Source organism: Passer montanus, unplaced genomic scaffold (assembly GCF_014805655.1).
Source record: "Passer montanus isolate IOZ18808 unplaced genomic scaffold, ASM1480565v1 scaffold34, whole genome shotgun sequence".
Taxonomy (NCBI): Eukaryota; Metazoa; Chordata; class Aves; order Passeriformes; family Passeridae; genus Passer; species Passer montanus.
Genome location: NW_024368152.1, coordinates 2,723,833 through 2,749,184, shown reverse-complemented (window position 1 = coordinate 2,749,184; position 25,352 = coordinate 2,723,833). Strand labels below are relative to the sequence as shown.

At 39.1% G+C, this 25,352-nt stretch overlaps 1 protein-coding gene across 4 annotated transcripts in view; it reads left to right on the top strand.

Annotated features, from left to right (window-relative positions):
* Positions 1-25,352, top strand: part of DLGAP2 (DLG associated protein 2) — a 446,234-nt gene that overhangs the window by 59,230 nt on the left and 361,652 nt on the right. For all 4 annotated transcript variants that reach the window (XM_039715619.1, XM_039715618.1, XM_039715624.1 and 1 more), the window contains one exon: positions 20,677-20,731. In XM_039715619.1, coding sequence (XP_039571553.1) covers positions 20,677-20,731 — 55 coding nt within the window. Of the gene's footprint in view, positions 1-20,676; positions 20,732-25,352 lie in introns of those variants that run through there.

The following is a 25,352-nucleotide window of genomic DNA, read 5'->3' as shown; positions in this document are numbered from 1 at the left end:
TTTATTTTAATGTGATTATACTTAGTGAAAAATAACACTTCTTGAGGCCAGAGTACAAAGAGCAGAATGTTATTCTATTGCCAGAATTTCATAAGATATTGTGAATTTATCTGCAAATGAGTCCATATACTACAACATCTAGCATTAAATTAAAGAACAAGCTGCCTAAAGAAGAATGATCTTCGTGTGTGGTACAAGAAACAAGAGCAGCTTTGGAGTAGCTGATTAGAAAAGATGTTAGGTAAGTGCAGCCAGGGAAATGCAGTTAAGACTCTTGGGTCCAGATCCAAAAGGATCTTAAGTCAGGTGGCTGTCTCTGGGAGCTGAAGTCAGAGGGTATATCTAAGCCCCAGCTTAGTTTGAAGTTGTTTCTGTCCCTGGCAGCTGAAGAAGTCTAATTTTCAGCCCTTGGAGGTATAAACATGAGTCATAATAAATCTTGTAACTTTTATGGATGATTTTAGAGAAGAAAAACTCTGCACTGTGTTTCTTTTGAAATTTGGCTACTCTCCAAGAGAAGATAAGGAGTTTTTCTGTCTGTTCAGGGCTCTCCTCTGGGAGCAAATGCATGTAGTTCTGATCCCTGCTTCCAGCACTGCCTTGGTTATTTTTATTTAGATGGTCACCAACCAAAATCTGGAAGCTATCCAGGGAAATTTCTCTGCCACAAAAGCTCTCTCTAAATTAAAAAGCAGGGAACTGCTTTAACCAGTCATGCCTAGTTCTTATCCTTTCCAGTGTTTCTCACCTATTGGGGGTCTTCTCCATGCAACAGTTTGCTCACTATCTCTGAACTGGGAACTAAATGACAGAAACACTACTACAAATAGCAGACTTCACATACATAGAGGCTTTCAGTGGCACAACAGTTTTATAACATCCCCCACATTTCATAAACTGCATGTGAATTACTTTGGCAGTCTCATGAGGGACATCCTCTTTGTCAGACATGACTTCAAAACTCCATTTATGCTTACAAAGCATAAGAGAAAATTTCACATGAAGGAATCATTCATGCAGAGTAGTTTCACTGTCCTGGAGGACTGAAAAAATTTAGATGTGTTTTAAGGAGAAATGACAGCCTTAGTACTGGGTGAAGGTAATTCACTGGAAACTTGATTTTTAGTTTGAAATTTTTGAAAAACCATTGTTGTTGGTTATATCGGTAGCTTGAGAACCAACCTTTGTACCCATCAACGTGTAGCTGACAGTGTGAGGACTCCAGCATGGGTTCGTGCTGGGGGTGTTTGATGCTATCAGATCCAGTTGCTGTTTTTCATGTCACTGAGTAAAAAGTTTCAACTGAAAATTCTCCTGATTCTAGTCTCCAGTTCTCACAAACTGACTATTTACCCCTCCTGTTACATTTTGATGTTTTAAGTTTAAGCTTTCTTAACTTTCTCTCAAAAGAAGAAGTGCTATTGTGAATCAGCTCAGATAGGCAAGGGGGTTTCTGTCCTGGTCTGCTTCTGCTTGCCTGCTGTCCTTAGCTTCCCACTGAGATTATTGACCCCTCAGTTCTGGACCTGTCCTCTCTAAAGGGCTTGGTTTAACTTTTAAACATCTAAGAAAACTGTTCACAGTTGAAATTGGCTGTTGATAAACTTGGGGTGAGCTCCAAAGAGAGCACTGACCTCCTCCATCTGCTGGCATTAGATGAGGGCATTCTGCTCTGCCTCATGTCCCTCTCATCCCTGGGTGTGCAGTTCTCCTCTCCCACTGAAGCCAGGATCTAGCTCAATATGCCAGCAGAAATTAACTTTTAAAAAATCATATATTTCTGTATTTCTTTTCTGCCAGCTCAGCAAACTGAATGGGCTGGGCATTGGGCAAGGTAAGCAGCCAAATGAGCATATGAGAAGGTGATTGAGCAGTGGGCAGGAGTGGACAGCCTCTTCTGGCAGCAGCATGGCATCACCTCATGGATTTTAGTCACCTCCCAGCTCTCTGTGCTGCAAATAGGACCTGCTTGGCAGCAGCTGCTGCGTGCTCTGGTAGCTGAGCTCCCTCCCATGCAGGTGTGATTTCTGCAACAAGGACACTGTGGGTGATGAGGAGCAGGAACCACATCAGCCTTCTCAAGGCAGACCATCCCCAAGGCTGCATGTGAGCCCCTCTTTGTTTTCTTTAATCCTGCACACCCAATTCACAGAGATGAACATGTTTTTAGTGGACTTTCTAAAAACAGCGTTCACAATAAACCACAAATTACAATTATTACAATGATGCATTCCAAATGCTATTTTGGATGAATCAAGATAGAGGATGAGCAGGTGAAAACAGTGAAGTTGTAATGAAATTGATAGACTTAATTATAATATTTGCTTCTGTGTAAGCTATAATGTTGTCTAATCAGTTAAAAATGTGGGAAGACAGAGTTACTGTTTTGTCTATTTGCACTACTACTTTTAGGGTTTATTAAATAAAATATCTAGGATACTGTGTTAAATATAAAGGTGTATATGGATATATATGAGCTAATTAATGTTTGGAAAAACCACATTAAATATAAGAAAGCATGAAAAATTCTGGTGTTTTAGGTTGTGCATTTGCATTTTACGTGCTCCTCTGTTTTACCTAATCACCCCCCTTTGGAAAAAACCCACCTCTAGTCTGTTGTAGTATCCTTAACCTTAGTAAATTCAAAATGTCCTGCGTAAACTGAAAGAACAAAAGGTTATTATTACTAGCTGTTACTGTAAGAAATGTATACACTAAAGTATTCATACTGTGAAAGACTATTGTGTTACTTTGAATCGTTTAGATTAATTTTTGTGCTCTAGTTGTTTTTGGTAAAGACTGTTTTGCATCAGTTGATAGGGCCAAGTGGGCAAAGCAGCAGGGAACAAAGCATTTTTTCTCAGATCCCAAGAATGATGTGCAGGTTTTATTTTCTCTTTTGCATTTCCGGTGTTGCTGTAACTCTTCAGAGTAGGGCCAAATTACCATCTCATTTGCATTAGTTATATTACTCAATATAACTAACATTAGTCTAAAAATGATAAATAAGCTAATTGCAACTTCTTGGCCCTTGTTTTTTACTTTAGTAAAAAACTTTGGAGTAAAAACAATGAACACATGTATGGGAACATACACTATATATTCCTGTATTCCTTTATACCCTTGGCAAAGCCTGTACTCTTATTCCAAACCCACCTGTTCCAGTGTAGCTGAGTCAGCAGAAGAAGACTTGCTATTGGAATTCCAGAGTTGTGGAACATCCTCAAGGGGCTGCTTCTGCCTTAGTGACTTTCCCTCATTCTTTTCCCTAAGCAGTGCCTGAAGGATGAATTTTGCCCTGAGGCACTAAAACATAAAGGTATTGACCAAGCCAACCAGTAGACAATTAGTTGTAACCTTCTGGTGTCCGGTCTGGTATTTCTCTTTCTCAGCAAAGGCTCCACAATGTCACAGGTGTAATAAACCATGGTCAGAATACAGCAGGACAGGCTGGATATACAGTGTGATGCAGGGAATGCCACATGTATAAACTGCATGGGAGTGATGGCAGCCTCATAGCTATCAATGCAAATCCAATGGTAACAAACAGGGACATTGTTTACCCTTTGTATTTTGTACTTTTGTGTTAAATTTTTCAGTTGCAATACTTATTGGCTTTGAAGTTATGACCCAAATGTATATATAGCAAATATTATTAGATTTACTAATTTAAATATTTATAATTTAATAATAGATCTAATAGGGATTATGTCTATGCTGCAACCCAATAAAATAATTAAGTCTATATTTTGCAGTTCAATATGTGATTAAATGTGGACATACTGCTGAATCAGGGCTTGACTTGTGAATGGATATTTATCACAACAAAATACTGAACTATAATAAACATCTGTGCCAAGTCAAAGAGCAAACATACATGACCCCTGGAGTATTTATTTTATTATTCTGAGCCAATTAATGTTATTTTGTTCTGTTTCCTCAAGTTATATGTAAATTTTTGTGACTCTTACACTTATTCTGTTGATACCTAAAGGCTTATTACATTTTTTCACTCCTAATGCTTGTAGTTAAATCTGTAATCACATTCAGACTTTCAGTTTTCCATGGTTTTAAATTTGATTTCCAGCAATGAATGCCAAGTGTCTGTGTCCCATTTCCAATTGTTCAAATTCACAGTTACAAAGAATGACAAGCACACAGTACATGCCAGTGAGGAAGCCAGCACTGAAGAGGGGACCAGAATTTGTGCTATTTTCTTTGTGATCAAGAGTAGACCATGCCATATCCATGCATTTGAAGAGGCTTCAGCATGAATTAATTATTTGTTCAAACAAGTGAATACAAAGAAGGTCTTCAACCATATTTTCATCAGTTACACAATGTAAATATTGCCTTCTATTATCATGTACATAAATTTGCTATTATTCCTGATCTCATTATTTTAAATATGAAAAAATATGGGCAGCAAAGAGCAGGTCGCCTTTGAAACGTAGAAAGCACTTACTTATCTGCCTGAAAAATCAGTATGGAATTTAAAGGATCATCCTTTCCTGAAGATGGGTCAAAGGAAACTACCCACAGGTACTGAAGTAGTAGTTTATTTTATTTAACAATTTTCCCCCCTCATTTGCATTGATATGAATTTCCACACTATGTCACATAACAATAACGTTTCTGTTCTAGTTCACAGATCACAATATCTTCTCTTGGTGTTTAAATGAGAGCCACAAAATGAATTGCCACTTTCTCTAAGCACTCCAAACAGCAAATTAGCTGCAGTTACCTCATGGATTTTTTTTTGTGTGTTTGAATAACAAAAACTCATAAATCTAAGGCAGTCTGAAATTCAGTAGGATATTGCATAAGTTGTACAGATCATTCTTGTAAATAAACAGGCTACTTATACTTTGGAATCTTGTCTGTGTCAAAACATTTTTGCTAGCTTTTTAAATAACATTTTGGCTAGAATAAGCAATGCAAATGCTGAGTGGCAGAGCTCTTTAGTCTTTCATCACACCAGTGCATCTGGGACAGACTCAGGAAATTTCATTACTAATTGTAGATTCAGGTTTGAAGAAAATAAATTGCTGGTGTTTACCAGTCATGAGGTAACATCAATTCTGATGTATATGAAGAGAGGATGACCCATGAGAATAATTAAAACACTGAAAAAGGAAATTTTGTCAGTGGAGATGGCTTGTCTTCTAGTCAGGTGCTCATTTGTTAATATTTTCAGCAGCCTAGGCTTGTCAAGCAGACTGATTATATAGTTCAGCATTGTGTGACTTAACCTTTTGTTCTTGAGAGGTGACATTTCCTTGAAAACAACCCGAAATGAAGAATTAAAAACAAACAAGCTGAAAACAATGCATTTTCAACTGGATAGTCAAGACAGTAAGAAAAAAAAAGCTTCTAAAACTACATTTACTTTAGCTTGTAGTTAAGAAAATGGATACATAAAAGGTCATTCCACATATACATTTACCAAAAAAAAAAAAAAAAGTTCCTGTACCCTTGCACCAGTTCTTGTGCTTATTCCTCTGATGGTAAATGAAAACTCTAGAAGCATCATTAAAAAAAAAAAACAGTAAAAAATTTGTCCTAGTCAGACAACTATTTAACTTTGTACAGCCTCACTGCCCCTTGCAAGCCTTACAAGACCCCCCAAAATGTAGACAGCTAAAGAAAAGTGTTAATTGTTAATAATGTCTTTATAGGGAAGTACTAAGTGTGTTGTCCTGGGATGTAGATAGAGCAGATCCAAATATTCCTCTGATTAATTTCAGTTATTCCCCACTCCAGTGCTCTAAAATTGAGGACATTTTTCTATGAAGGTACTGAACTACTTCTGCTTTGTACAAAATACTTAAATTAGTATTTCCAAAGAGGCAGGAACATCTCTCCTTTTTTTTTTTTTCAAGTCCTCTGACCGCTAAATTTTAGGGCTTTTTGTGGTCTGAGTAACATTAGTAAATTTTTCTAACTCTGCAAAATGAAGAAAATCTTCATCAGTGAAGATGAATGTTTTCTCACAATAACTGCTCATGGCAGCCATTTAAAAGATAAGATTCTCCCATCTCCATTTGTCAGACACTTGACTTGCAGCTCAGTCTCCCATATTGTAGATAAGCTGTGCCTCTATTGCCTGTCTCTCAGGAGGTGAGACAGCACTGTCATCTCCAGTGCTCAGATTAAGACTATCCCCAAGAGTGTGTTGGGTATTTTATGACTGCCAGCTTGGAAACACTCCTGGGGATTCCCCAGGCTCCCCTCACTCCTCCCACTGCGCTGGAGGAGCGTCAACTGCAGAGAAATAGACGTGTTTGTGTGTGTTTTACCCTGTCTTCCCACCTTAATAGGCATCAAAGATACCCTTTCTCTGTGTGCAGCTTTGGATCACCTGATGGTGTGTACACACTAAACTGATCAGGACTAGAGCAATGCATTGAAGCAACACAATTTTAACAGTGTGGTATCATCAGCTCACAGATGAACACTGCCCTACCACTCTTCCAATTTTGTATTCTCAAAAACTGACTGCACAAATGAGGATCTCCCTCCTTAAAAATCACTACCAGAAGCATAACTGTTTAACTGATACTGAAAAAATTATAAGCTGCTTACTGAGAGCTAGCCTTGTTTTATCCCACCTTCAGCAAAATCTCTCCAGATGACTGGGGCTTGCAGTAAACGATCATATTGTTCAACACTAAATGAAATGAGAGTAATATTTCTGTCGTAAAGAGAAAACTATTATTTCCATAAGAATGCCTGCTCATTGGGGAAGGAGGTGTGGGCATTCACTTTGTATGCTGAAATCTATATCCCCCTGTGCTATCAAACATTGCCAAGGGCATGAATGAGGCACAGGCATCCTTCTCTGTTTGTTCTCTTTGCATAAAAGAATTGTATAGCCTAAATCTATGAAGTAAGTATTCCTAAAAATATTCCATCCTTCTCTGGTTTTCTGCTGTCACTTGCAGTTGTCCATCAGGAGTGAAATGTCCCAGTTCTGCCTATGCATGAGTTCTTTAGTGTACTGCTGCTTCAGTTTGTGTGTTGGACTGAAAGATGACTAATAGATTTGACTTACATCATACAACAAAGCAGCTGTTGGAAAAATTTTGCCTGGTGCCCAGTTTTCAGGGCAACTTTCACCTGAGCAGGGAAAATGGCTCGGTGAAATATCAGACATCTGATTCATCTCAGTGGGTCTTTCATCAATGACAAAGTGCTACTTATGTCTAGAGTCTCAACTTCTCCAAAGCGACAAATGTATAAAAACCTTGTTGGACATGTAATACCAAATAATATTTGCAGACTCTGGTCCCTACACAGTGGAGACTTCAGTTTCCCCCATTTATATAGGTGATGTCTATTTTTAGCTATTAATAAATTTGAAATTTGATTTTTCAAATAGTTTCTAAAATCCAAACTACTAATAAATTATAAAACATAAAGTAACTTCCTGGATAGTTGAAGTAATGATTCACAACTTTTGATATGAGTTTACGTCACAGTAGGAAAGATCTGTGATACCAGTACCATAAATGCAGATAAACAGCTGGGATGTTTCCTTTCTTATTTTTGTTGTGGTAACTTTTATACTTAAAACATCCTCTTTTACCTTGTTCATAATTTTTGAACTGAATGTCTTTGTTTCTATGTGACTCCTACACAGTAGAATAAAGCAGGCCATTGTTGCCAAGTCCTAGCACAAAATCATAAACTTTAATTTTTAATGACAATTAGTTTCTTTGTAACAAAGATGCATGGAAGGACTATAACTCTTTTTTTACATGTTTAATGGATTTGCTTTTGCAGTGCAAAAATAGGCATCAAAATATTTAAAATCCACGTGCTTCACACATAAATTTTAAGTACAATTCCAGAGCAGCAAGGAGAAATACCACCTGGTATTCCCTGGTATTTGCCTTATATATACACTATTATTATCTCAATAATCTGTGCATTTGAATCACATAATTTTTTGACATTGTGCATTAAAAAGATCTCTTGCAACAAGCCACAGTAAAAACATATTTCACAATAATGTCCCAGACTAAAACCTGAGAGGGCCCAAGCCGTGACTGACTTTGTTAATGGTGTGTGGGTGAGATGGAAGCAAGGAAACATCCCACATCTGTAACAAAACCTTTGAGGAGTCACATGATGCCCCGTGAGGTACCAGGAGCATGGGGAAGGTTGGTGCCATGAGATGCAACCCTCTCCCTGATGGTGGGGCACCTCCACTTCTCCAGCTCTGGTTTTGGTGTGCTATTGGAGACCATTCCTGAGAGAGAAGGAGCTTTTTTCCACTGTGTGGGTGTGCTGCAGGCTATTGCAGCCCAGCTCAACTCTGCCTGGCAGGGTTTCATCCCTTTGGAAAGAGTAGGTAGGCATGTAGGATCCAAAAGGTCCCATAAGGAGGACTGTGACTTCTACGCAGGAGAAATAAAAGAAAACTGTCAGGGACAGTAGCAGAGGTATCTCAGTGCATAGCATGTGTTTGTGCTGACAGTCTTTGAGAGGAGTTACAAGTGTGGGGAGGAAGCCAGGACCTGTTTGCTAAAGGGCTTAAAATTCCCCATCTTGAAAGTATTTGCTATGATGTCCTGTAGCCTTGCTCTATACCAGCCTTTACCTGCACCTTTTTGGTGTGTAGCCTCAGGGAATGGCAGTGGCAAGAGTAACACCGAGTGGTCCTTTCACCAGAGGAGGGGTTGTTCCTACCACTGTAGTACCATCCTCTCCAACCAGAAGACTTTGCAGTCTAGGCATTGCAAGGCCTGCCGATACGTGCTTTGTATCCTTAGTAGACTAGTGCTGGGGGAACAAAAGGGGCTGTTGTTGCTTTCCTTTGTATTTTAGAGAGTGAAAATGAAGATGTTTATTCTGCTCTAATATTTGTATAGCAAGCTCTAGAATTTGTATTTGCTCAAAATTCCATCAGATGGTGTAGGGGGTTGACATTGGCTGGGTGCGAGATGCCCACTAAGTTGCTCTATCACTCCCTTTCCCAGTGGGAAAGGGGAGAGAATAAGATGGAGAACAACCAGTGGGTGGGGTGGGAAGGAAGGAAAGAAGATGAGAAGTCTGTGTGGAAGATAAAATGTAGGAGAATAGAGATAGTGGTGAAGGTAATCTGCCCCCTAAGGAGTTACAGCTGTGCCAATTATCAAGCATTAAGAACAAGCCTGCCCTTAATAGGCCACAGCTGGATCAAATTAAGAGGGGTATTGTAAAAGAACAGGTTGGCTGGTTGAGATATGAGATGGAGTTTGTTGGCTGTGCAGAGGAGGAGAATGTGGCAGTGCTGTGAAGAGCTGCCCCTGAGAAATCTCCAAGAAGGTATGAAACCTTTGCAATAAGATGGCAACAACTTATGCGTTGCACATAAGTGAAGGGAAAAGTCAGTCTCTACTTCCCATCAGTGAGTGATGTTTGGACATTCCTGGGAAGCAGGACTTCAGCACATGAGTGGTTTCTCTGGGAGGTAAACTCTGAAGAGTCACAAATGCCCCCCCTCGTCCTCTCTCCCTTAGCTTTCATATCTGAGCTGGCCCCATCTGGTATGGAATATCCCTTTGGCTAATTTGGGTCAGCTGGCCTGGTCCCCTGCCAGGATCTTGCCCACTCCCATCTCTTTGATGAGGGAAGGGATGTCAGAGGGACAGTGCTGCTTAGCAGTAGACAAAACACTGGTGTGTCATCCACACCCATCCAGCTACCAGTGCAAAGCACAGCACTGTGAGGCCTGTGAACTTTACCTCAGTCAGACCCAATACAGATGCTTAAAGATAAATCATAGCAGATCAGTTAAGATTTCATAAGCAGCTTCTTGGGCCAAATGATTCTCCATGCCTTACTCTCCCACAAATTAAAAATTATAGCCATGGATTGACTAGTAACTTCTGAGGGAATACCTGTCTTTAGCTGCCTTCTAAAGCTGCTATGATTCTATACGACTTTTGGATTTTGCAGGTGGATGTAAATGTACTCACAATTCAAAGAGAATAGAGATAGTGGTGAAGGTAATCTGTCCCCTAAGGAGTTACAGCTGTGCCAATTATCAAGCATTAAGAACAAGCCTGCCCTTAATAGGCCACAGCTGGATCAAATTAAGAGGGGTATTGTAAAAGAACAGGTTGGCTGGTTGAGATATGGGATGGAGTTTGTTGGCTGTGTCGAGGAGGAGAATGTGTCAGTGCTGTGAAGAGCTGCCCCTGAGAAGTCTCCAAGAAGGTATGAAACCTTTGCAATAAGATGGCAACAACTTATGCGTTGCACATAAGTGAAGGGAAAAGTCAGTCTCTACTTCCCATCAGTGAGTGATGTTTGGACATTCCTGGGAAGCAGGACTTCAGCACATGAGTGGTTTCATTGCACATAAGTGAAGGGAAAAGTCAATCTCTACTTCCCATCAGTGAGTGATGTTTGGACATTCCTGGGAAGCAGGACTTCAGCACATGAGTGGTTTCTCTGGGAGGTAAACTCTGAAGAGTCACAAATGCCCCCCCTCGTCCTCTCTCCCTTAGCTTTCATATCTGAGCTGGCCCCATCTGGTATGGAATATCCCTTTGGCTAATTTGGGTCAGCTGGCCTGGTCCCCTGCCAGGATCTTGCCCACTCCCATCTCTTTGATGAGGGAAGGGATGTCAGAGGGACAGTGCTGCTTAGCAGTAGACAAAACACTGGTGTGTCATCCACACCCATCCAGCTACCAGTGCAAAGCACAGCACTGTGAGGCCTGTGAACTTTACCTCAGTCAGACCCAATACAGATGCTTAAAGATAAATCATAGCAGATCAGTTAAGATTTCATAAGCAGCTTCTTGGGCCAAATGATTCTCCATGCCTTACTCTCCCACAAATTAAAAATTATAGCCATGGATTGACTAGTAACTTCTGAGGGAATACCTGTCTTTAGCTGCCTTCTAAAGCTGCTATGATTGTATACGACTTTTGGATTTTGCAGGTGGATGTAAATGTACTCACAATTCAAATTTAAGATTCATTAGTACAAATAGAAATTGCATATGTCAATTAAAACTATATTTGAAGGAGGATAGAGGAACTGATGCATTTTAATCTTGTATTTTACTATGATATTTGATGGTATCAGTACATTAAATCTAATTTATTAAAACTGGGGAAGAACTTAAGTTGGAAGAGACTTCCAGAGATCATCAAGTCCAAGCCTCTGTTCAGTGCAGGCTACTTTCAAAGTTATAGCAGGTTTCTCAGGGCTTTTTAATCTGAGTTTTGAAAATCTTCAAGGATGAAGATTACACAAGAAAAAAAATCTCTGGCACGTCTTTAGCCTTCTCTTTCTCAGGATCCCCCTACCTCTTGCCCTGAGAAAGTGATCACTTTCCAAGACAGAGAGAGGACTCACAGTCATCACTCTTGTATCCCTTGCATGTATTCTATCCAGCCTCATGTACTTGCTATATCCAGTTAACTGAAGTGTTCCCCTCCTTGATCTTCCTGGATGTGCAGCTCAGGGATGTTATGCAGGAGCTGGCTGAACCTCTGCAAGTGCTCTAGGACATGCAGGACCTGAGGTCCAGGCAAGCAGCAAACTCCTGAGATAGCTGGTCTGGCCATCCCTTCTTCAGCACAAGATGAAGCTTGGGTTCTTACCTCTGCAGAGTCTCTGTGGAAAGCTGTGATCACCTTTGGACTATTAGTGATCTGTCACAGTTATTTCTGTGCCCATAATCCACATGATCCTATCATGCCAGAGACGAAATATCTTGCATCTAGGCTATTGCCATCAGGTAGGAGATGTCACTGCTGCTCATGGTGGTAAGAGGTAGAATAAATGTTCGTGATTTCTGTTTTACACCAAGACTTGTTTCTCAGGTACAGTCTCAGGAAAGTGAATTTGTTTGTTTTTGTTGCTAAATGTGTGCAATGACTGCATTAATCTGATCACTGAATCACAGGATCAAGTAGGTTGGAAAAGACCTTTGAGATCGTCGGGTCCAACCCATGACCTAACACCATCTTGTCAACCAGACCATGGCACTCAGTGCCTCATCCAGTCTTTTCTGACTCCACCACCTCCCTGGCATTCCAATACCAAATCACTCTTTCTGAGAAGAACTTCTTCCTAATTTCCAACCTAATCTTCCCTTGATGCAGCTTAACACTGTGTCCTCTTGTCCTGTCACTTGTTGCCTGGGAGAAGATACCAACCCCTACCTGGCTGCAACCTCCTTTCAGGCAGCTGTAGAGAGTGATCAGTGATGAGGTCTCCCCTGAACCTCGTCTTCTTCAGGCTCAACAACCCCAGCTCCCTCAGCCAATCCTCAGAGGACTTGTGCTCCAGACTTTTCACCAGCCTTGCTACCCTTCTCTGGACATGCTTCAGCACCTCAACATACTTCCTAAACTGGGGGGGCGCAGAACTGGACACAGCACTCAAGGTGTGGCCTCACCAATGCCAAGTACAGAAGAAGAATGGTCAATCCTGCTGGCCACACTATTCCTGATACAAGCCAGGATGCCATTGGCCCTCTTGGCTATGTGGCCATGCTGCTGGATCATAGTCAGCCTGCTGTCAATCAGATGATGAGATAGTTAGGAATGCTTCACCTGAAAGAAAGTTGAAAATGCAATTGCTTTTGTGCAGAAGTTTATCCTCCTAATAATTTACTTTTGGAAAAAGGAGTTAAAACATCAAATGAAGAGTCTTGTCCTCTTTCTCCCAGCAATATTAGTCTGGGAAGGACCACACCATCATCTCTCCAATTCAGAGCACTTTGAGAGCATCATCATTTCTCAGCTTCAGAGAGCTTTGACATTCCTTGTTCCAGATTTTTGAAGGCATAGTTTTGGACAATGGTGTAATGGTGCAATTATTTGAACAACAAAGTGGAGAGTTCCAAATGGACCTGTATTTACCATGCTGTGTTTAGTCTCAGGCATCTTAAATAATTTGTGGAATCTCTTGTAAGTGCTGTCAATTACAGTAATTGGACCCAGAGGTCAAAAGTATATGTATCACTGCAGCAGTCTTGTTCTGTCAGTCAAGAGTGTAAACTTCTGACAAATGAAAGATTTAAAAGTTTTTTGCTCTTGCTGATGTATTGTTCTCTAAGTGTCTAAATACTGAAAAGGAAGTTAGAAATAAATAGGGTTTGTGGCTGTTGCCAGCAGCACTACTTATTTTCTTACCATTAAGTATTAAGTATGAAAAGACTGTCTTAAGGTATTATTTTGAATCACTTCAGAGCTAACTCCAGTCTACATAGGTTTTTTTTTTCCTCAGGCTTTGCTAGTTACTCTGTTTAGTCAGTATATTCTTATGAAAGCAATGTGGATCACACTTCAGATGATAACTTCTAAAAGATTCATGTTTATAAATACTTTTTAATTGTACGGCAATTATAATTAGTTCATTCTCATGCAGATTCATGCTAACATTACTCTGAAAAGTGTCATAATGGTTATCATGTTTTCTTTCCTGGGTCATCAAAAAATTATCAAGCCTTTCAGCGTAGCTTGTCATGGTAACTGGATAGAAGTAGTGAAGCCAATGGCAGTGCAAGATCAGCTATGTTATCTGGGGTCATTGTAGCACTATACCCTCTCTTCTGAGTTATTTTCTCTTAGTTTTGTTTGAGATGTAAAAAGTAGATAATGCAGTCAATGATTTCCTCATTACTTAAATATCTGCCACCTTTTGTTGAAAACTCTGCTAAGGAAATGTTCCTTCTGTTGTTGCTGTCAGTACTTCCTTTAATCATGGAAAGAGTTGTAGAGAAGTTGTATTTTTTGAGAGGTAATACACTCTGAAAGAACACATATTAGTACGGATATTGTAATATTTTCTGAATATTTTTGAAATTCATCCTCTTTATAATTTCCTTTTATTCAAAATGAAAAGAACACAATATACATATTTAAATGTGATAAGGTGTGCAATGATAAATACATTGATACAATGCCAAAGTGTGTGATATATGGCAAACATGATTTATTTATTTTCATTGTAACTTTTCCTTTCCGCAAAATCATAATGTTTTATTTATGTTCTTGATAACTAATTGGGAATGGTGGCTAAGGCAGAGGATGATAAAAGAAACTACTTTTACTAAAAACCCCACAATGCAGAAAAATAATTAGCAAGTTCTGTTTGGACATTAAATTAGCTTTTGGGAAAAGGAATTAAAACATCAGTGTATATGAGAAATTGGATATTGGACAATAGCAATCTAGTAAAATCTTGAGGAAACTTATTTGGCCAAGCCTGGGCTATCTTATCAGAATACAATGAAATGAACTGACAAAGCAGGCTTCTCACTCACACCACTGTGGGTGGGAGACGTTTTGGCACAGGCTGCCTTTGCAGCAGGGCACGTCTCATCAGGAGCTAAGAGGAAAGGTTGTTTCCTTGGGAGGGCAGAAGAACTGACAGCTCACAGGCAATTATTGAAAGGTCTTGCAAAAATCTCTACTACCTCTGGCAGTACCAGACAAAGAAAAAAAAATCAAGTCTTAATATGTTCTACTTGGGCCAGCTTTGCTGTTGCAAGTGGGGTCTGTGCTGCTCTGGCAGGGAACACGTATGGTTTTGGAGGAAGCTTGGGAAGGCAGGTGCCACTGGTCATGATGCTCTCTTCTGCCAGAGCTGGATATTTCAAGGACTGATTTTAGGAGTTAGAACCGTTGCTGATGCTGGAGTAGGCTGTATGAATATCAGCTTCAACTGAGACACAGAAGAGGTACACTAGTAATGAAGTTATCTTTTGAGTTCTTACAGGAATGGAAATGATAACTGGTATTTGTTGATGCACTCCCTAGATACCCCTTAAAAAGCTTGACCAAATATAATTATGCTGGTGGGAGTGCTATGAAGTTCAGATTTGACTTTGGTAGGTTGAACCAACTGCATATTGTTAGAAATCTGAAGGCAAGCAGCCTTGATACAGCACTTTACCACCTGGTTGCATAGAATCATCATAGAATTATAGAAAATATGGGTTAGAAGGGATCTTAGAGACCATCTAGTTCCTACCCCCATGCCATAGGCAGGGGCACCTTGCACTATAGTAGGTTGGGGGTCAAAGTCCCATCCAACCCGACCTTGCACACTTTCAGGGAAAGGGCACTCACAACTTCTCTGGGCAATCTATTCCAGTGCCTCATGACCCTCTGAGTACAGAATTTCTTCCTACTCTCTAATCTAAATGTCTCCCCTTTTAGTTTAAAACAATTTCCCCTTATCCTGCATGGGCCTGTCTGCTCTGAAAGAATCATGGTTATGCTGTAATTAGAAGCCTTTGATTTATGGTGGTTTGTATCACCCAACAGCTTGTGAACAGGAAACCTTGCCTGCTTGCAACACCCTGACTTAAGTCAGATACCTTTACAGACCTGCCAGATAAGTGGCTGCTGTGAGCAGCCAAATCCCAAATGCTTCTTTTCTGCCTAAGAAGTACCAGTGAATAACTTACAGAGAAGTTTCTTCTCCTTCAGCAGTTCTAATGGGACAAAGACATCTAAAATCCTCAGGTATGAAGCCAAAAATGGATGGAAACAATAATACAAATTAAAACAAAAATATAATATACCCCTTTAATGACAGAAGGCAATAAAAGACATTCAGAGCAGCATGAGCACAGAATTTCTAGTGGTTTAAGATCTATTACAAACATTACTCCAAAACCTCTCTGTAGTAGCTGAGAAAGAAATTGTTTCTAAAAAAAATTCCTAAAACTTTTTCCTGAAAAGCCCTGAAACAAATATAAGGAAAACCAAATACAGAGATAGAATGGATGTGATCTTAGAATGAAAACAGAAAAAATTAATTCCGTAAGGCTTGTGTGGATGGCAGGAAGGCAGCAGTGCTTAGCACAGAGCAGTGCAGGTAGCAAGGTCTAAGAGGTGTCTCTCTTTTCCAAAGAAGTGACACAAGGTTTGAAAAACAAAAAAGATAGGAAGTCACTGGATCACAACCGAATATCTAACCTGAATTGTCTCCAGTACTGTACTGCTTCCACAGAGGATGCAGGGCACACTTGGTGGCTGACTCTGCCCATGGACCATTTCTTTGCAACCATCAGTATATGATTAAATCTCAAATTCTGCAATCTATTTTCTCTGAAATGTTATAAATTGATGTGGATTTTCCCAGTATGTTTTTGACACATTTTCTTTTTTTAATGTTACCTTATTCTTGCAATCAAAATGCCTCACATGCTAATTGGAATAGTTTTGTGGGGAGGGAGGTTTGGAACATAGGGGGCTCTCCCAGAGGCAGCCCTTGGAAATGGTTGAACATGACCACAAGGGCCACAAAGAGGACCTGTGTGGCTGGCATGCCTAAAAGGATATGTTCTGCCTTTCTAGTCTTTGGGTTCATTAGATTTCTAGGATGTAAAAAGCAGAAAAATATTGCCTCATCTTGGACCTGAAAATCAAGTTAAGCTTCTTTCCTTCTGGCAAGTTACAAATCACAGTATAAATCCTTGTTAAGTTCTGCCTTAAATTTCACTTATCAAGCACTTGGACTCCTGAGTTGGGTGTTCTGCAAATTTGGACCTGTGAAACATTCATTTTCAGTTGACTCAATTTTTAGCAGAAAAAAATGTAAATGGAGAAGGAAAAATAGTATATATCTCATTTTTCTATGGCTATTTTAGCAGTCCAATTATAAGTGGAGTAGAAAGCAAAACATTTTATCATTCACTACCAAAGAGAGGCCTGATCATCTTTGTGCAGCAGATCCTTTTAAGTGAGTAGATATCAATTTCACAGAGGCCTTTTTGTACACGAGCATTATTTTGCTTCACGTTTCTGCTTCTCTGTAAAGTGGGGATTTTTTTAGTGGGTTTGAAGTTAATACTTTCCAAACTTCAATTGTTTTTTGGGAATAAATTCTAGTTCTTGTTATATTACTCTAAAAAAAAAAAAAAAGTTGTATACTGAACACACAAAGGACTTATCTGTCTTATTTTAAAGAAATTGAAGGAAAGTTTCCAAGCAAATTTATAAAAATATGGTCTTTATTAAACTTAAACCAGCTCTTTAGCTACCCTGTGCTGCTCTAAGGAGCTTTCTGAATACCTATATTATGTATAGCTACAGGTTAAAATTTGAACACTATGACAGATATATATATATTTATCTCTAAGCACAGCAACATATAATGAAAACAAATGTAAATACACCAAATCAATATCCAACCACAAGAATTAGTATTTTTCACTGCATTTGTGGGTGCTTTCATCTCGGCATGATAAGCAAAGACTATGCTCCTGCTACATGTGAGTGTCTAGCTGTACACCATTGACCAAAGTTAATTTGCCTACTGCTAGGGAAGCACCTTGATGTGAAGGACATACCACCTGCTGTATTATTTATTCTGTTTCTGCATCTATGAGTCCATTTTTAATTTAGTATTGCAATGCTTTAACTCCCAGCTGAGAGCTTATAAAACAACTGAAGGTTAAATCATCAGTTAATATCACTGAAACCTGTTTCTCTTTTGCCTCTCCCCTGTCCCCCAAGTAAATCCCTCTGGTTGCTCACATATTTTGATTTGTACAGCAGAAACCAATCCAAGTCTTCTTTGGGTAAAGATTCTCCCTCAAATTGCTCGTGTGGGTACATTTCAAACAACCAAAAGGAAAAAAAAAATCTAAGAATCTTCTGTAAAATTAGAGAAAAATCTCTGAGACTGATCAGGTATTTTAGGTATTTTAAGCAATAAACTGGGTATTACAGCATGCAAATGAATGAAAGGAAAGCAGCAGGGGAAAGGAGAGGCTTGTAGAGGGAAAGGTGACAGTTTTGCTGAGGAATTCTCCTGTCAGTTTCCCTAGGGAGGAGAGAAACAAAGTGGGGAGCAAGTGGGAGGAGAGCAGTGTGAAAAGGCTCTTGGATACCATGGAGATGGGTACAGTGTAAAAATCTGTATACTATAGATAAGTAAGTGGGAGGTTGATATCAAACTCCTACCAGCCAGAAACTGGCTTTATGCAGGGTAAACATGTTAAAGGGCTCAGGAAGCATTGTTTAAGCCTTTGCCATAATGTTTGCCTACTTAGCACTTAAAGAGAGTGCAGGAAAGGGACAAATAAATGTTTTTTTCTGGGTTGGTCTTTTTTTTTTTTTTTTTTTTTTTTTTCCCCACATGTCTCTTCTTTTATCTATATCCAGGCTACCAGGAAAGGTAAACTATTTTCCAGAGGTTTTTTTTTATTTCCCATTGAAGCTGTATTCCAACTTCAGACCTGTTTTTGGGTTTGTTTTGTTTTGTCTCTACTTTTAATTTCAGTCTTAATTTGATTAATTGGGAGCTCATAATAAATTCAAAATGCTTCTTCGTAGTTCGTGAATGTGGGGAAGAAAATGTGAAAATGTGACAGATTCCTGAGGAACTAAATGTTACTTTATGTCTGAGTAAGACAGTATGTTTTTAAAATTCAGTCTTTGTGTTACACTGCTTTGAAAGACTGTCTCAGCTCACTTTAGGATTTCTTTGTTCTCTGCTTCTAATTTTTATGCTTTCAATGCCTGTAAGACTGCTGTTATTTCTATCTATGGCCATAAGGAAAATTCTATAGTTTGTACATATGACATTGTACTTCTAAGAATTATCAGGATTTTTTTTAAATTTTAAAATGTAAGAAACACGGTAAAATGGTGAGTGTGGTTTTCAGAAAATTTTTATTTGTGCCATTGATTCTTCCCAAAATACAAGCTGCCTGCTTCCTATGAAGCCGGGTAAAGCAAGCCGATTTTTTAAAACTTCTATCCACAAGCTTTGCTTTAGAATAATGCCAAAACAAGTGAATTACTTTTGTAAAAGCTTACATTTAAATGCCATGAGTTCTGTGAGATTCAGATGAGTTAGATGGGGAGACCATTCTCATCCCTGTCGGTTGAACCCATTGCTTTTTATTCAGGGAGGCTTTCTGGCCACAGACTGACTTGTGAAGCAATAATGGCAATGAGAGCAGTGTTTTGCAATGGCTCTGTCTCTGCATGTGTGCCTTCAGGAGGAAGCATGGTGCAGCAAGGTTCTTAAGACTTTAAATTGTTTTGCTGGGGACACACAAGCTGAGGTGTTGGTCCTCCTGTGTGCTCTGAAAACGAGCGTTAGACAAGTTCCGTGGGGAGGAGTGGGGATGTGCAGCCCTGCCACAGGGCTGGGCAGGTCTGGGTCTCAGCACGCTCATCCCCGGCTGCTAATTTTGGCCAAACAGCAGTAGCAGTCTTTGGGAAAAATAGAAATGTCTCTATTCCCTGAAATATTTTACTTCCTGGGTTTTCAGAACCTAGTGCCAGCTGTGGTGGTGCTTGGGGTCTTCTTCGAGGTTGGAAGCCCTGGATTTCCTGGCAGTGGTGGTGCTGGCCTGCTGTCTGTAGAAACTGATTTTTTATTTTACATTTCAGACTTTAAAGGGTTCATGTTGATCTTCAAGGGTAAATTTGAAGAAGCTGTCTTAAGGCATGATTTTAAATTGGCTTTTTCTCAGATAAAGCAAAAGAAAAGCCATTAAACTTTAAGCTACAGTTTTACTGATGCTCATATCATTGTCCAGGGTGCAAATTCTAGATTTTAAAGTCTGATTAAAAGTAAATATTGGGTGCTTTAAGTGCAGATTGTTGCTAGTAGGAGTACCAAAGCTGATTGTCTGCACCAAAATTGGTGAATTTAATATGTAAATCTGTGAAGAAGGATGAGGTCCTGCCTGTGGTCCTGCCCATGGTGTGTGTAGCAGCTCTCTGGTCACAGAAAGCAACACACAACTTTCCCAGGCGTTGTTCTAGGAAAGGCTATAAAGAGATCAGAGAAAAGAATGAGAAACAATTCTTATCTTCACTTGCTGCACCTGTTGTTGTGCACATGTGGAATGTGTTATGAAGATCTGTTTACCAAAGGATGCTTTCTTAATTAGCCAGTGGGGATGGTGTTTTAATTAAAGGACTAATCAAGTCCACCTGTAGTGAATTAGGGTATAAAAAACAATGGGTTTCTTAATAAAGTGAATGAACGTTCTGTGAATGCCTTGAGAGTCTGTGTCACTTATTATCTGATCCTGACCCATTGTGCTGACAGTGGTGGTGATCAGCTTCCTCAGCATTTCTCACTGGCTGCCAGAAGCTTTGCACCGTGGTGGATGTGGTGAACTACAAAATGTGGATCTTCTTTGTCCTCATTCCCTTGAGTTTCCTACTCAAGCTTCTGGAGTTCTATGTTGTCCACTGGAGCTGGCTGTGTGGAGAACAAAATGCTGTGGTTTAAAATTTGGACCTGAGTGATTTACAACAAGTTGGATGCCATAACCCTAGGGCCTGTGTGCAAAATCAGGGACAGCAGCATCTGTACTGACTGTACAGATGTACTGACTGTACAGATGTACTGATAGTACTGACTGTACTGTCTTTCTAAGTTGAGCGGGTTTGATTATGGTCTTAGGTTCTTTGAATCAACTTGTAATATTGTAATGAATGGGAGAATGTGAAACTAACTTTACAGGCAGGTAGGAAGCAGCTAATTTTGCAAGATTCTTCTCTGCTTGCAGTTCCTGATGAGCAGGATTCACCTTTACATTACATGATAGTTAATTTGGATTCAGTTTGAGAGCACAAAGCTTGATCAGATGCAGCAAATGCATCATTCGAGCAATCTCTGGCTTTTCTTCAGATGTTAAAAAATATATATCCATTAACTCCTGTTTCTTTATTGCCACAGGTTCTGCCTGGCATACTGCAGAAGCATTGCTGTATTTTACCTGACAGGAACACAGGTAAACTTTTTCCTTAATGAGTTAATATTGTAATATGATTTGGAGAAACACAAATTGGATTATATAGAGAGGCCTTGTTTGCTATTTATAGTCATTGAAATTATCTTATAGGGAGTGCTAACTTTGATGTTTTGCTTGAATTACCTGCTTTCATGTGAAGATTTTATGCATTCTGTTAACATTCTGGAGGTGGCACCATTGTAGAGGTTACTCTCAGGTCTCGCTTATAAAGTTATTTGTATGAATTTCTGAAGCATTTATACATTTTTAATTAAAAAGTTACTACTTTGTCAAGAGAAGGGGTTTAATACTGGCGTCTACAGTCTGGTCCTGTTGATTCACAAAAGTACTAAGCATTAAGTTACATGTAGCTCTGACTGCAGATAAATGCTTGCCCTGTGCTTATTTTTTAGAGTAGAGGAGTAGTCAGAAACAGTACCACTAACAATACCTTATTGCTGTGTAGAAGAAACTTAGAGTAATGTGTTTGTGAAAGAACAAATAAATTGATGAGAATGGTATTGGAAGAGAAGAAAGCCATGATTTAATTTTACATTCTTTTATTACGGAAAAAACCAATTTCTTTTAAAAAGTTTAAAAAACCTTTCAAAAATAATATAAATTGAGTGAAAGTGACTGCATATGCAACTCTGGATGTGATTTGACAGACTAATTTTAGAGAAGCATTCTTTTATTACAGAAAAAAACAATTTCTTTTAAAATAAGTTTAAAAAACCTTTCAAAAATAGTATAAATTGAGTGAAAGTGACTGCATATGCAACTCTGGATGTGATTTGACAGACTAATTTTAGAGAAGTAGGAAGAAAAAGATAGCTTTTTTCTGTGTCTTCTTAATTGAATATATGTGATTGCTGGCATCTCTTAAATCTGCATACCCCTTTCTCCCAGTAGGTACCATTAAAATAAACCAGTTTGCTCCTTGGCGTGGTATTATCTGTATTTCAGACACAGTTTTCACTAAAGGTAATTACAGAGAGAGCTTGACAATTGTGTTGACCTGTAGTGGGATTTGTGGTTACCTGCCAATGTTCAAACAAAATTTAAAATCTGATTTCCATTTTAGACTGTGAATGTGATAGGAGTACTCTAGTAAGATAGTTCATAACACAGCCATTCCAGCAAGAATTGGGAAGTTTATAATGAGCAAACAAATTGCAGACAGACTTTGGCCTTCATAACAATTTTAAGAGCTCCTGAAAACTGGGCTTGGTGTAATGATGTCAGCCCAGTCTTTGTGTCCTTTGCTGATATCCTGTGCCAATTACTTTTTTCCTTTTATTTGTAATATAGGAACTTGATCCAGATTCCTTTGACAAACAAACCCTTCTTAACTTATACAGAAGTGTATAATGTAGATATCAGAGCCAGAGTTACATGAAGTGATGGCCTGGACCTGGGTGGTAAGACTGACCATTTATCTGGAGAGGGTATAATATGTCTCTACAACCAATATAAAGAAAACAGTTTATCTAAAATCTCAGCCATCTGCAGTAGTGCCTTCATTTGGACATAAGAAAGAAAGGAGGAACTTGCTAATGTAAAACTTGGTTTTGAAAATTTTGAACTAATCTCTTTGAAGAGAAAATCTATCAGGCTTTGGTATATAACGGCTGCTGTACAACTCAAACACACTTATCTGTGAAGATATCTGTAAGTTCTATTGCATCTGTGTCACTGCTGCAGTATTTTTTTATGCTTACCTACTATATGGTGAGGAGTTGACAGAAGGTACAAAGTAAATTAAATCTGTGTTCCATTTTCCTCCACTTCCCCTGTTTACAGTGTTTAAGCACTTGGCAGAGAGAAGAGGAGGAGTGTTCAGACAGGACAGGAGTTTTTCACCTCCTTTCTGGATTAAAAGAATGACAATTATAGTTTGACTAATTGCATCTGTTAGAGCTAAATTAACCTTTGTCTTGTCAAACTTTAGGTCAAAATCAACTAGTCCAAACTAAAACCAAGACATTCAGTAAATTTGTATAAATTTGGAATGTGCTATTTGCATTCAAATGTATACATCATACATAATCTTGTCCAGTTTCACTCTCAATAAATGAGCACAGAAAAATTACCTGATTGTGAGCTGTAAGTCTGTTTGTGTTCAGCTGTTGACATTTGGAGGAACTAAGCAATGTGCAGGCTTGGGTGTTGTTCCTAAAAAATAAAGAAGAATAAGGAGAAATGGACTAGGTGGAGGGATGGGAGAAGAGAGAGGGGAAGAACTATATAATGAGATGACAAAACCATTAGGGAAAAACAAGATCCTGTAGGGAGTAGGATGAGAGAGGCAGTGGCAGTTTCTTCACTTATAGCCATTCTACAGTTCAGGTGAAGGCAGCTTGGTGTTCTTGGGCTCCTCATTCAGGAGTGCCCCCATGACCAGATTCTTCCACACTATCAGCACTGGACCTGCATCCCAGGGAAAGAAATGAGCCCTTGGGAATGCTGGGGCCAGTGCTACCATCCTTGTCTGGCTGCCCTTCAGACCTCAGTTTGATTCTTGGGGAATATGTGCAATTAGCCTGAGATGTAATATGTCCCTGATTGCTTGTGCTCTAGAAAACTGCATGTCTCATTGTCCCTACACTGTGTAGGGGTTTGAAGTGACCACACTTTGTCAGTATGGGCATTCTGTATTTGTGAACTGGAGAAGAGAGCTATGCATGGAAAGATAGCTACACGGGAACAGTGATCTCCTTCCAGTGGTGATGGTGTGTTAGTACTTCCACCATGAACTGTTATTTTCAGTGTTTATAACTTAGCTATAAAAATATATCCTGCAAAGATTTTCAAATTCAGCCATCCCATGCAATTTTGGAAGAAGATACATATTTAACAAGATTAGGTGTTTCAAAGGTTAAAGAATGATTAATTCTCAAACATGTAAAGCCTTTACAAAATTCAATTTTCTAAATAACATATTGAATACTGAATACAGCTAGTAGTTGCTGGCATTAAGCTTTGCTAACAGACAGTGATGTTTCAATTCTTAAGCATTCATTTATTTGTGGCTTTCCATTAATGATCAGTACTTAATTAAAAGTTTATCTAGCATGCATTGGGACAATGTGCGCTTGTTATTGTGTTAGCTGGTATCTAGAAACTTTGTTACATACTCTATTTAAGCAAGAAGCAAAAGATCCCAGACTAGACACTTCCATCTGTTATGCCATAACCATACTGTAATAACTGTATTGATGGCCCTGCTCAGTTTCTTTCCATCTCTAACCAGACAGCAACAACTGGGATGCATTAGCAGTTACAAAGTTAATTGGAAGAAAAGCATCTACATGCTCTGTACTTGTGTTAGTTACAAGATCATAAGGGGAACAGTGTGAATGTACTAATAACCTGGTGGGGAGCGGCTTGCTTATTTTCCTGGATTATAACCCTCTCCCAGCTCCAGCTGGGAGAAATAACCCACCCCTTTTGATGGACATTCACCACCCTATGTGTGCACATGTGCACATTTCCCGGCAATGATCCATCCCCTGTTACTGGGCAATCTTCAGCCAGTCCAGAAGTCCTTTCCATAACTGGAGAATTAGTTCTGTAAACTTTAGGCAAATGCTAAAGCTGTCCTTCCTCCCTCCCTTAGTGAGGTGCATGGATATGGTAATTAATAAGAGAGCTATTCATGCAGTATGAGCAGCGCCCTTGGTTTCTACCCTGAAAATGAAGATAGCCATTAAATGCAATATGTTTCGGCATTCCTAAACAAAACTAAAAAATTGAGGGGTAGGACTGCTGATTTGAAACAGAGAAGTCAATGTACCCTGCTGTGGATTGCTTTTTATTTAAATGTATGTATTTTCAAAATTTATTTTTATTTCCAGTCTTGCTTGAAATAGAACTCTTCAGGCAGTACACGTGGGTTGTTCAGCTGTAGAAAAATTCATGCAAATAAAAAGAAATATATCTGAAAGCTTATGCTTTTGTGTATTCTGTGTTTAAACAGTTTTAGAGCAGAAAAGTGAATTATTTGGAGTTTGATTTTTGTTTATCCCAGGCCTTCCTGTATTATGATATAGCACAATAAATGATCCTCAAGGTGTGCACAAATACACTTGGTGAAGTAAAACATAATAGAACTTAACAGAAGGCACTTGCTGTGATTTTTACATTGCTGCAGCTGTTAAATGGACATTCTTGCACTGCAGAGATGCTGATAGCTGTATGTTTTGTCTGTCTCTGTTGTGCTCTTGATACACAATTATTAGTTTTCTATCATGTGAGGAAATTGCACAAACAGCCTCTATACTACTCTTTTCCATCGTAGCCATGGGTTTAGACTGCAAATTTGGGTCATTTTCCCCACTAAAGATCCCAAAGGAAGGAATGAATCAATAGTCACTAGCAGCTTCTTGGGCTGATTCATTCTTTGATGCTTTAATCTTGAATTTCCCCTCTCATCCTGAAGGAGAACATAGGTACAATAAAGAGCATCTGCAGCTATCTTGCTGACTTCATTCTGATAAATAGCTCTCCTAAACTTTGAGCAGCACTCTTAGGAAAAAAAAGGAAAAAAAGATTGATGCTGTCTCAAGTTTCTTCATAACCCGTTTTCAGGTCAGCTCTTGTGTGCTGATATTGAACTTGT